This window comes from Gopherus evgoodei, chromosome 5, assembly GCF_007399415.2.
Source record: "Gopherus evgoodei ecotype Sinaloan lineage chromosome 5, rGopEvg1_v1.p, whole genome shotgun sequence".
NCBI classification, from domain to species: domain Eukaryota; kingdom Metazoa; phylum Chordata; order Testudines; family Testudinidae; genus Gopherus; species Gopherus evgoodei.
In genome coordinates this window covers 35,765,391-35,778,279 of record NC_044326.1, presented here as the reverse complement: position 1 = coordinate 35,778,279, position 12,889 = coordinate 35,765,391, and the positions used below count along the sequence as shown (strand labels likewise).

The 12,889-nt window shown below is 34.7% G+C and overlaps 1 protein-coding gene across 1 annotated transcript in view; it reads left to right on the top strand.

Moving 5' to 3' along the window:
• The window catches only part of DHX15 (DEAH-box helicase 15), a 58,580-nt gene extending 51,466 nt beyond the window's left edge, over positions 1 to 7,114 (top strand). Inside the window, exons 12-14 of the mRNA XM_030563021.1 lie at positions 162 to 352; positions 5,216 to 5,385; positions 6,548 to 7,114. Of these exons, the coding sequence (XP_030418881.1) occupies positions 162 to 352; positions 5,216 to 5,385; positions 6,548 to 6,665 (479 nt within the window). The 3' untranslated portion in view covers positions 6,666 to 7,114. The remainder of the gene's footprint in view (positions 1 to 161; positions 353 to 5,215; positions 5,386 to 6,547) is intronic.
• The last annotated feature ends 5,775 nt before the right edge of the window (positions 7,115 to 12,889 follow it).

The following is a 12,889-nucleotide window of genomic DNA, read 5'->3' as shown; positions in this document are numbered from 1 at the left end:
AAAATCCATTGAAGAGCCTAAGAACTGTTAGCACTTATAAAATATGAATTTTGTTTCTGGTTCATCTGATTGACCATTCAGTTGGTCAATGTCTTATTTATTTGTTTTAATGGGATAAAACATTCAGTTTTGGTGATTCATGATCTTTTTAAATATTGCAGATCATGAGTCGGTTCAGTGGTGTTATGACAACTTCATTAACTACAGATCCCTGATGTCTGCAGACAATGTACGCCAACAACTGTCACGAATCATGGATAGATTTAATTTGCCTCGTAGAAGTACAGACTTTACAAGCAGAGACTATTATATCAATATAAGAAAGGCTTTGGTTACTGGGTATTTTATGCAGGTATGTGTGTATCTGTTTATGAAATTTATAGACTTCTCAGTTTTTGCTGTGTAGATTTTAACTTTACCTTAATTAACTATCACCAGTTTATATAACTTATAAGAATATTACTTATAAAAATGTTTAACCATAATTTATTCAAACTATTTAGTGGAAGATTTATTGAGTAGGAGTGTGCAATCAACCTGACAAATGACAGTCATCTGAAGAAAACCACACACTTGGGAGAGAAATTGCAGTGAAACTAATCTAATTTTTTCAAAATCTTATTTCTTTAGTCTTTACTAGTTCCTTATTGAATAGCTGAGAATTAGTCCCTGGTAAATATTGTAAAAGAAACAAAGCAAAACACAGTCCTAATACAATTGTCTTTCAAATAAAATGATTTTAAAATGCAAAATAGACAGTGTCTAGTCTGACAGAACTACAGAAAATGTATTTCTAGAATTTTCTGATATTTGAAGCATGAGAGGGAAACTGCATTACAACTGCCATACTGGATTTCCAGTATGAAAGGGGGAAGATCAGGTTGCTGCTTGCTTTAGGAAATTTAAATAAAAATTAAGTTTTACAGTGGCAGTAAGCTTCTATTTGGATAATGGTCTACTGCTTCTAAAAGCAAATGCTCTGAGCATTTTGATTAAAGTATTGACACATTATTTTTAAATATGTAGGAATCGTTACGCTTGTCATGACCAATGATCTATTTAGATCTTCATTGTTGGACAAGATACTGTCCTCAACATTGAGGTTATTCTAATTATCTAATCTGTTCCAACAGTTGTCAACCACTGATTTATAAATACTGATAGCTAAGTATTTAAGCAGAGCTGGTGATTGATCATTTCATCCTTGACACTTCTGTCAATGATGAGCCATGGGTGGAGCACAGACATGTATTCTAATAAATCAATCAGAGTCCCAGGGAAGGAGAGAGAGAAATATTGCAAGACTGTCAACCTTGTTCTCAAACTTTTTTCCCCGATGTAGAATGGTGATATTTCCCACAACAGTTAGTTCTCTTGGGAGAGTTATAGCATTGGCCCCTTTCTGGTTTTTAGTTGTCCACATTTCTATATTTGTGCGCTCTGATGCATAGTGAGGAAAGAATTACTCCTCCACAAGACATAAAATTTGTATAGTATGTATAGTTGGTACTTGCAAGGAAATCAAGCCATATTCACTGTTTAGTTTCTAAAAAATTTTTTTAGCTGATTAGAAAATGGGGGAAAGCCGTATTCTAGTGAGAGGATTGCTAAATGACTACTCAGTAAGTCAGTCTGCCTTTTAGTGAAAGTTTACATGGACTTATTTTGTGCCGGGTTCTTTCCTTTAAAAAGTTACTAACATGTCCTTGGATTTTGTGCATTTTGATGAGAGAGAAGCTCATGTGACTTCAATGTTTTATGTTTTGTCTGAATTCCCCTTTTAGTGGGTAACTCTTTAACAGTATCAGAGGGGTAGCCGTGTTAGTCTGGATCTGTAAAAGCAGCAAAGAATCCTGTGGCACCTTATAGACTAACAGACGTTTTGGAGCATGAGCTTTCGTGGGTGAATACGAGGAAGTGGGTATTCACCCACGAAAGCTCATGCTCCAAAACGTCTGTTAGTCTATAAGGTGCCACAGGATTCTTTGCTTCTTTAACAGTAGTATTTAAAGTAATCTTTTGTTTTTAATTTAATATTGAAAATTCAAAAGATTACTTTAAAGTACCATTAAAATTACATACAAACCAAAAATGAAAATCATGGTTTTCTTACTAATGTTATCTCAACCATGGGCTGTATATTTTAATTATAGTAAACATTTCTCATAAACAGTAATGTATTGAGACAGAAATTTAGAAAACAAACTTGTTTAGTCTAAGTGGTTTAAACCAAAAAGAATAGCCAAAATATCTGTCACAAGCTTGCTGTATTAAGTTTCCTATCTGTAAAATAACATACCTCACAAAGGCATTGAGGTCTGATTATTGATACTGCTTGGAAGTACGCTGATACAAGTTACTAGAGAAGTGCTAAGTTTTCACTAAGAAATAAATGGAAAATACACTATGACAGATTTAATTTTAGTCTTGAGAATTTTCTGACTTTTTATGTAAGCATACTTTGTTAATTTTTGCTCATTTTTAAGAGGGAAAAATGTTAAATTCTATTAGTCAGATTTGAGTGCTGGGTGAAAAATAGTTTTATAACAGTGGTTCATAGTTGTTAAAACACCTGCAGTGCACAGACTTTTCTCTGTCTAAGCTTTGTTTCCTCATAGAAATTTCAGGCCCTTGACTATTTAAATTCCTTGGGCTTCAGGGCGCAAATAGCTATATAGAAACTTCAGCACTTCCTTTGCACTTGCATCTTTTCATTTCTACTGTCAAATCTCTTTTTGGAAAGCTGTGTGAAAATATTACATAAATATCAAAATAACTAGATATTAGAGTTCTGAACATAAATGAAAGATGCTACTGCAAATGTAAAGTATTGGCTTGTGAAATTCTTTGCAAGTGTGCCTTAAGAGATGGTCCTTATTAAGGGCCTGATTAGACAGACACATAGACAAGTACTCCTTCATTCCACGCCTAGGTCTAACAGATAGCTGAGACGCAAGAAGCCTTAAGAGATGAGACTGCATATTTATGTATGCTTTGCATTAGCCTATAGTACTTAAATTGGAATGCATAAAAATGAAAGGAGAAAATAGAAAAATGAATGGCCTTTGATATATAGGAGGTCAAACTAGATGATCTAATGAGCTTGTCTAGCCTTAAATTCTATGTATCAAATAACAGTGCTGTAATTTTTCTATTTCCCTTTTCATTGTTACCTGATTATAATCCTGTTTTATTCAATCTGATAAAAACAGGTCACAAAGAACTAAATTTTCATGCTTAAACAACTCAAAGATTTTTTTTTTTAAGTGGAAAAATTAAAATTGCATGGTTTTAGAAATCTTAAGGATGGAGCCAGAATAACTTTATGGGAACTACGAATCTGCATTAAAAGTAGGATAAGTCTCCAAAAATGTTAAGGAAACAAACAAAATGGGAAAATAACTAAATTGGAAAAGTGCAAGCAAAGGAAGTAATTGCAAGTGTAATTGCACTGCCCCAAAACTTGGAGGATACCTGCATCTCAGTGATGCTGCTACAAGGTTTTTGTCCTGGTAAATTTATATGCCTTTACAATGCTTAACGCATTGATGCCCTGATCTCATTATTATATATTTTATATATAGTGCATTCAAACTATGATTCTCTTGATGCTCAAGTTGTAGTTAATGGCTGTAACTCAAAACCTTTTGTTAAAAAGTAGTATGTGCCAGTTGTTGTCTTTTCCCACTCCACTTCCACTGTCATTATTAGGTGGTCATCCAAACCTGAAATAAAGTAATGGTATAATCTGCAAATTTCCTTTGTGTTGAAAATGAGAAGTTAGGTAAAAATTACTAATTCTTTAAAAGAATATTTTTAAAAGGGATATTTCAAAACACACCATTGCAAATAATATCCCAGACATTGTAGATAGTGTCACAAAAGGTGTAAGAGACAAAAGCACAAAAAATTTAAAAATATATAAGAATTTCTCTTACTGTGTCATTGGGGAAATATCCTGATGTGCTATAAGTACAGGTGGTTATTTCTTTCAGATACCTGTGACATAAGCCAATATTTAATAACTGTGATAGCAAAAATGAAAAACAACTGTAGAAATGTGGTTGGTAAGAACAAAAGAATGAAGATAAATGAAATAATTTACTTCCTGTACTTGATACACAATTCAGGAAAGATGGTCCAAGATGAACTGATTTAAAAAAAATCATTGATTTAACTAGCTATAACTCCATAATCTGGACTGTTTCAACTCTGCTATATTTCCTTTCATTATTTTTCTATCACTCTTTTAATATTTGTGACAAAATAAACAATTGTTGACTGTACAAAATGTCTTCAATAAAAAGTTAACTAAAGGGATGATGAATTAGTTTTAGATTAACTCTGTAAATAAAACCAGTGATATAAAGATCTCTGAATACTTTACCAAATCCTAATAAATTAAGTATTGCAACAGCTCTGTGATATAGGCATTATCTCTTCACAGACAGGGAAACTTGGACATGGACTTTACCAAAGTCACAGGAAAAGTGTGTTGCTAAACCTGCATCTCTCAGCTCTGAGTCTTATGCCATTACCACAAGACCATTCTTCCTCCTGTCTTACTGGATCTCCAACTCTTTTATTGGGCTTATGCGTTTCAGATCCAAAGTGTTAGTAGAAACTATATTATTATAGGCCCATTATTATAATCCAGAGTACTTTTGTAGTTAGTATCAAATAGGAATTTAAGGCCAAACTTATTGTTCCTTTGTCAGTCCAAGAGGCAGTAGAATAACTGAAGTGTTAGAGTCAGATGTCCTTATTGGACATTGGCTTTGTAAGATATTGCTATTAAAAACTTCTTCCAAAGTTTTTTCATTTTAAAGAACTATATTTGGTATACTTTTGTGCTAGTAATCCTCTTCTCAAAGTGAGAACTACTAGCCAGTTTTGTATCACTTTTTCTTGCTTGAATTGCTTATGAATATTTAAGTATACTTTAGCAATTGCCAAATACACCAGAAATCTTGACAGGCAATATAAATAGTTACTCTTGGCTGGCAAGTATGCAAAGTCCATGTGAGGTTTAGAAAATTAGGCTTACATACCTTGAAAATACCCGTTTCTTTTTCTAAAATAAGATGTCTGCTATAGACTTGTGCAGGCAATAAACAGTTTAAAACTACTCATCTATTTCAAACAAGAGTTCGCAAAGTAGAAGAGATTTATTTCCTTAGATGTAATGAAAAGCTTGTTTTTGTTTTTAATTTAGGTGGCGCATTTGGAGCGAACAGGGCATTACTTAACAGTGAAAGACAACCAAGTGGTGCAGCTACATCCTTCCACAGTTCTTGATCACAAACCTGAATGGGTACTTTATAATGAATTTGTCCTTACAACAAAGAACTACATCCGCACATGTACAGATATCAAGCCAGAATGGTGAGCAAAACCACTTGAACATTTTCTCTTTTCTAAGAATCTTTTTTTTAATCTGATGGTGTTTTCTCAGAATTACCTAAAGGTAGTTCTTTTTTTCACAACTGTCTTCCATTAAAACATTTTATAGCATAGATGGATTTGTGCACTTACAGGTGACTTGAGCTCCCTTGATCTGTACATATAGTTCCCATATGTTAGTGGGGGCTATATGTATGAACAAGGGGTTTTGGCTTCTGTTTTAGATGTTTATATTTGTTAGTAATGAAGAGTCCTGGGATTTGTTTTGAGGATTGAGCAGGAAGGATTTAACATTGTGTCACAGACTTGGGGTGAAATCCTGGCCTCATTCAAGTCAATGCCAAAATTCCAATTGTCATTGTGGCTAGGATTTTTCCCTTGGTGCAAGAACTGTAGATTCAAGGAGCAAACTTTCTGGTAGTAGATCCATGATTGCAGTCAGGCAGGCAGTGCTATATACTTTGCGTCTTGTTATAGGTTATCACTTGTTTCTCTGTGTGTTATACATCTGATTTCATGGTTCTTGGAATCTTAAGTTGTAGAATGCAATACTTTTTGGAATTATCTGGTTATAAAGTAATCAAAAATATTGCAGTATATCATAAAATGTTTACAACTTCAGTATCGTGATTCAATTCAGAATGCTTTTTTGGATCATTTGAATATTAGTGTTTGGCACTTGGGTCAATCAGAACTTAATTTTTCTATTTAAAGGCTCAAAAACTTGAGTGTCTCACCAACAGAAGTTGGTCCAATAAAAGATATTACCTCACCCACCTTGTCTCACTACAGATTAGGTGTCTTATTCCTTCTTAATAAGAATTACTGGGAAATTTTGATCTTTTGAAATGGCCACAGCCTTGAGACTAGTGTGAACATGTTTCACAACTTTTGTATTGCTTAAATAAGCATTTAAACTCTGGATATTTTTGTATGTAAAGCCACTTTTCTTTTTGAAAATTCAAAACTGCCTTTGTAATGCTGGACCTAAGAGTCATAAGATGGATCTGCACATTTCTAGACAGTACTAAAGAGATGAATAATGTTTAATTATTTTACATAGCTGCTAATTAGGCAAAATGGCTACAGGCTGTATAATGTTCAAACTTGTATATTAGTGACAATTTTGTTCTCTTTTTGGCAGGTTGGTGAAAATTGCCCCTCAATATTATGACATGAGCAATTTCCCACAGTGTGAAGCAAAGAGACAGTTGGACCGCATCATTGCCAAACTTCAGTCCAAGGAATACTCACAGTACTGAATTTATGCTTTGAACTGAAGTTATTCAGAGGACAACTTTAAAAGATGACTGAACTCAGAGTTCAAGTTGTGCTCTTCACTTTGGTTCAGTAATGGCCTTTATTTGAAAGCTTTTAAATATTTTTCTTTACAGTAAATATTCCATTCTGATTTCATAAATTAAACATTTATGCCTCCCTTTTGTGTTGACACTGTAGCCCATACTGGAAAAGCTGATCAATGTTTTGCAGTTTATTGAAAGTAGTTCTATATATAACAATGTTATAAGCATTTCTTTAGAAATGGTTGAAAATGCTTCTAAAATGTGATTATCGACCATGGTATGCATGATCGTTGTAATTGTTGACATTCCTTTTAGAAGTTGTGAAATGTTACAACTTGTGCTTATGTAGACACAATCTTCAGCTTCAGTACAGAGGTACTGACTTCAATAAAGTCTATTTATACTAATTTTGTGCCACAGTACTTCAGTATTTTTATTGGTTTTGATAAAAAAAAATTTGAAGAATCATTGTCTCCAATCTTCAGTTAAACTATTTATTTTGTTGACATCACTTTAGTCTACGATTTTCAATGTGTTACAGTTATCTGTGTATCACACTTAGTACGGATAGTGATAAGTGAGATATTACTATATAGTGTCTAACATGAATTCCCATGCCTAATTCTTTAAATGGTTTAGTGATTTGTTTTAAATGGAAATTTCATGTAACCTGTTGCAGTTTTGACAGAGTTCTTCCTCTGAACACATTTTTACAGACTTTCTTGGTCAGAATTGTAGTAGTGAGAATGCATCTTGTTAGTCTTTATGGACAGCTAGAAGTTACCTTGTTAGGTGGTGGTCAGATAAGGATGATACTACATTGTTAAAATGCAATAATTCTTATGAGGTTGGATTCAGTAGCATGAGTGAGCTATATGACTGACAGACACTCCAGACATAATAGTTTTATAGTGATATTAGTGAAATAAGACTTGACAGCTTTTTCATAAGAGGAAAGTTAGAACTTGTTGATCCCAAGTGTAATTGAAGTGTTCAGTTTGATTGATTGAAGATTTTCCTTACTCTGAAACACACATTAGATTAACAGTCCTTCCGGCAAAGGAAGGTAGGAGCAACTCTTCCCAGTCTCAGTGCTGTAGCTGAATTGCTTATAATAGTCACTAATATTATGCTAGATGCTTTTCATTTTTTCTGCACCCTAGGGCAAAGTTTTAAGTCCTTCTGGCCTTGAGAGTGGAGAACTGAGTTCGTGTCCCTTGCTGGAGATACTGCTCAGACTGCCTGACCCAAGGACAATGGAGCTTGAGTACTAACATTTAGGATGCTTTAAGTTTTATAGCATGTGGCTAAAAATATATATGGAATAAAGTTTATTAAGTTTCCCTCCCTCTTTCCAGTTACAAACCTTGAGTCCTTTTTTCTAAAATGTTATGGAGGGAGATTGTGAGATGACGGGGTAATATCCCTTAACTGTTGCTTAATGAAAACTCTTAGCACTGTGATGGATAATGATGCTATAACATTATCTAAAAGTTAAATAATTCTTGTGTGTGGATTCAGCACAAGTAGCATGATAAAGTACCAGGTATTCTGTGAAATCTTCCCATCTGAAGAAGTGGGCTGTAGCCCACAAAAGCTTATGCTCAAATAAATGTTAGTCTGTAAGGTGCCACAAGTACTCCTGTTCCATTCCCTTCAGTGGACTTTACTGCCCACATCAGGATTTCTGGTAAGAGCATAGAAAATTCAGGTTGTATGGGGAGCAGAGGCAGACTGTTTAAATGTAAGATAAATTGAAATGCTTTAGAACAAAATTAAGATTAAATATGTACTTAAAATGTAGGCATTATAAAACAAAAAGCTTAATTTATTTTCTCCACTTATTCACTAACTGGAGTTCTGTCTTCCACGAAACAAATTCTGCTCTAAAATAACTTAAAATGGAATCCCATGGTAGATTTTTAGTCTTGTTAATTTCCATATCACACTTGCTCCGTGCTCAGTTTGCAAGGAAAATGATACCGGGGTCACATTCTCTGCTACTGTTCCAACTACCATGTACAATTCAGTGTACAGTGACTGGAGTCTGGCTCTAACTGGCCAGCTGAGAATTCCCCTAGCATGGGGAAGCACTCAGCTAGCTACTATATAAAGGCAATTCCTATGCCAGCTAGCTCTCCCTTGATGTGGCAGTGTCTCAGTATTCTGCCAATTCTCAGTTAGCATATGGTCCCATAGTCAGCTGACATAAGCTATGGAAGCTTAAGTGCTGCTCTAACTTTAGGGCTGGGACAGCTTGAGAATTGAGAGAGCAGCTGGTTATGGATTCAAGTTGTTGATATGAGAAGATGGCTTGTTTTTTTTCTAACTGCCAGCCCCACAAACTCAGCTTGGGCCATGACAGTCAAGCTGGAATCTTTCAGTCACATGCATCATGACTACTGGGGATGAAAATACAGGCCAAATTATGTAGTCAGTGACAGCTGTGCATCTCTGTAGTCTTCCAGTTAAGTTAGTGACACCTGTGAAAATCACCTCAAGAAAATAGTGACATCTGTGCAACGCTGTCTTCTTGAGGTGTCACTGACTTACCTGGAAGACTGCAGGGTTGTACAGCTGTGAGCAAGTACATAATTTGGTCTGTAGTATCTCCACTGCTAGTAGTAGTGATGTACAAGATGGAAAGACGGTCCGGGGCTAGCAGTTGGTTTAAAAAAAAAATGCGTTTTCTGACTTGGAAGTATAACAGTCTTGTTATCTAAATCAGTGCCACACCTGATGCATAATGCCACATATGCACTTTTTTAGGTTAGAACTGAACTTGAGAACATTTTTTAAAACTCAAAATGGAATTTTTCAATTCCAAGCCAACTTTTTATCAAAGGTTTTACAGTTATGTGTACATTGTCAACAGAAACATTCAATAATGCTGAATTTTATGTTCAGCTAATTTATTCTCTGCATTTAAAAAAGCTCACATGGGTGACAGATACCAACTATGCTAATAAACCATTTTAGTACAGTAACTAGGTGTTGCTTCTACAATTGCACAATATTTATCTTCGGTATAAATAAGGGTCGCACTGAGGCTACCTTTTTCACCTAAACTCCTTATTTCAACATTCTGACATGAAATGGTTGAAACCACTATGCACAATTCTTAAATTATTGCATAATTCATACATATTTAAAATACAGAAGTATATTTGTTGTGTAAGAACCATACAATAAAAGGGAGAGCAAGTTAACAAACACATGCTAGGGAGGTTGTGGAATCTCCATCTCTGGAGATATTTAAGAGTAGGTTAGATAAATGCCTATCAGGGATGGTCTAGACAGTATTTGGTCCTGCCATGAGGGCAGGGGACTGGACTCGACCTCTCGAGGTCCCTTCCAGTCCTAGAGTCTATGAATCTATGCTATTAGCACTCATCCTAATACAGGAAGTAAACTAGTCCTTGGCTCCATAAGAGAGAATTGGAAAGGAGTGAAAGAGACATATTTACTGGATGTAATGGTTAGGGAAAGAGAATTTTCAATTTCTGACAGGCCACTGCAACAGCAATAATGAACCAATCTTTTTTCGAATGAAATACTTTAAGAACACAACTAAGATAAATGCGTAATTATGCTTAGTGCTTTTTGTATATATATTTCAAAATCTTCACCGTTACCATTTTGGTAGTAGAAAAACTGAGGGGTAATAAGGAAAAGAGACTTCTTTGGGTCACACAGCAGGTCAGTGACAGTACTAGGTAATCATGTTTGTTTGGTAGTACACCTCTACCCTGATATAATGCAACCCGATATAACATGAATTTGGATATAACGCGATAAAGCAGCGCTCCGGGGTGGGGTGGGGCTGCGCACTCCAGCAGATCAAAGCAAGTTCGATATAACACAGTTTCACCTATAATACAGTAGGATTTTTTTGGCTCCCGAAGACAATGTTATATCGGGGTAGAGGTGTACTTATATTTTAACTATGAGCATACAAAGCTCATTGTCTGCCACTCGGGGAATGTTATTAAAATAGCATTACCCTGTTGTTCGCTATAACTTTGCTTTTAGTTATTTCTAACAGAGAAGGCAGCAAACTGAAAGAAAATAGTAAATCAGGTATTAATATATGGCCAAACAGTGGAAAATGAGTAACTTCTTAAAATTAAGAAGGCCAGAGGCCATAACTGACTAAAATAATTCAGAGGTTTTTATGCCATGTAACATTGTATTCATATTAAATAACACCACTATTCTTCTTAGGAGGCTAGACAGATCTCCTTTTTCAGTCAGTCGGTTCTGCTGCTTGATGAGCTGAAAATATCACTTCTGAGGAACTGAAATGCTCTGCAGATTTCTGTTGGTGCATGGAACAAGAGTTTCTGAATAACGTAATGCTACTGAGTACTAGTTTGCACCTGACCAGACTCAGCTGCTTGTTGTCGGGTTGTTTTCCTTCTGCTGTGTTCTCAGCCTGCCATCATTTCTTGTAAATTGGTGGATATGTTCTAAACTGCAGCTAGTGTGTTTTTAGAATACTCAGAATACAGAAGAGTTGTACCAACTAGGATTAGTTGGTTTAGCTTTTGAAAAATTACAGCAGCTGAGTTCTTAATATGAGATTTAACCAGTTCCCTTGGAACAATCGAAGGGAAAGAAGTGCTCTGTTGACTTGTAGAGTGGTTGGTTGAGGAAGGGGAGTTGAGTTGCTTTGTCTGCTTTGGATTGTAAGATTTTTGTTTTATAATATGGATTAGATAAGGAAATAGTAATAGTAGAGAGTAAATCAAAGGAATACATTTTTTGGATGAGAAGGCGAGCCCCTCACTTTATAATAGTGCTTCTACTTAATTCCTCAAAGCAGCTAGGGCTAATGTGGATCTGTAATAAGTGTGTTTAACTTTGTGTGGATGGCAAAACTAACTTGTGATTGGATGCATAAAACTGCATTTAGAGAGATACCTGCTAATGTTAGTGCTTCATCATACAGAAGTGACTAGTTGTACTTGCTTTTCCGATTTCTCTGTACCTTTATAGCATTTGTTAATTTTTCAGTGTAATAGAATAAATTAAAACAGTTCGCACTTGTGAACCTGAATGTAAAAGTCTGAGTTTTTACTTATTAAATTTGTCTGCACATATAAAGAACAATGATCTGCAGAAATTTTGCACCTGAATGTGTTTTTGGTAGCATGATGGTGAATAATTTTCTTTACGTTCAAATTCTTTTGGCATGGGGCAGTTGTTTGCTGTAGATATGAAGATGTGAAAATGATCAGTAATAAATACCACATCTAATTAGTATAGGATCAACTTCTGTGTGCTTTTCTTCACTTTTTGGATCAAGTCTAATTTGAAACTAACACAGCATAAGTTTGAAACTTGTACTTAATGTTGTATATGCACTGAAGAAAATTATTCAGAAGTACTGTATAACTGAATAGTGTAAACGGAATTTGTCTTCTATTGGAGTGTAAAATTTCGAAAAGGGATTTTTTAAAAGTCATAGAAAAAACTTAGGTGGCAGTCACTACTAAAGGTAATGTTTATCTTCTATTAGATACAAATTCATGACTAATTTACAGTTACAGATTGCTACAATTTCTTTCTTTTTTCAGTTATTAAAATAGAAAACCAGTCGTGTGTCATGACATTATAGAATTACCAGATAGTGAGAACTCACATAAATGGAGTTGGCAATTTAAAAATCTTGTTTGTGTGATGAATAAATACTTCCATTTTCTATCTTGCTGTTTGAGCAGTGAAAGACAATGCTTTTAAACCTTTTTTAGTCTTAATCTTATAGCACAGCTTTTAAGGCTTTTGTAGCCTTTTAAATTTACTTTACAAGGAGTACAGTATATCATAAGAGTATAGAAATTACAAATGGAAAAGATTTATGTAGTCATCTATAGTTCGTCTCTAGTACTACTAGTTCATTTCAGTATTCTTTTTTGCAGTTGTCCAATCAAATTTTAAAATGTCTCAAGCGATACAAAATTTAAGTACTTTTGAGGTTGAAATTGGTAGCTTTAAAGCAGTACAAAAGTTTTTTCTTCCTTATCCCTCTTCCATGTAAAATACTTGCAAAAGACAAAGTGTTGTGATTATGCAATACTGCATTTGAGATAAGTGGTTATCATTGAGGACATCCTGACTTCCACTATCAAGAAGTTAAAAGAAAAATGCCGACAGCCAGTGAATAACATTTTCACAACTGC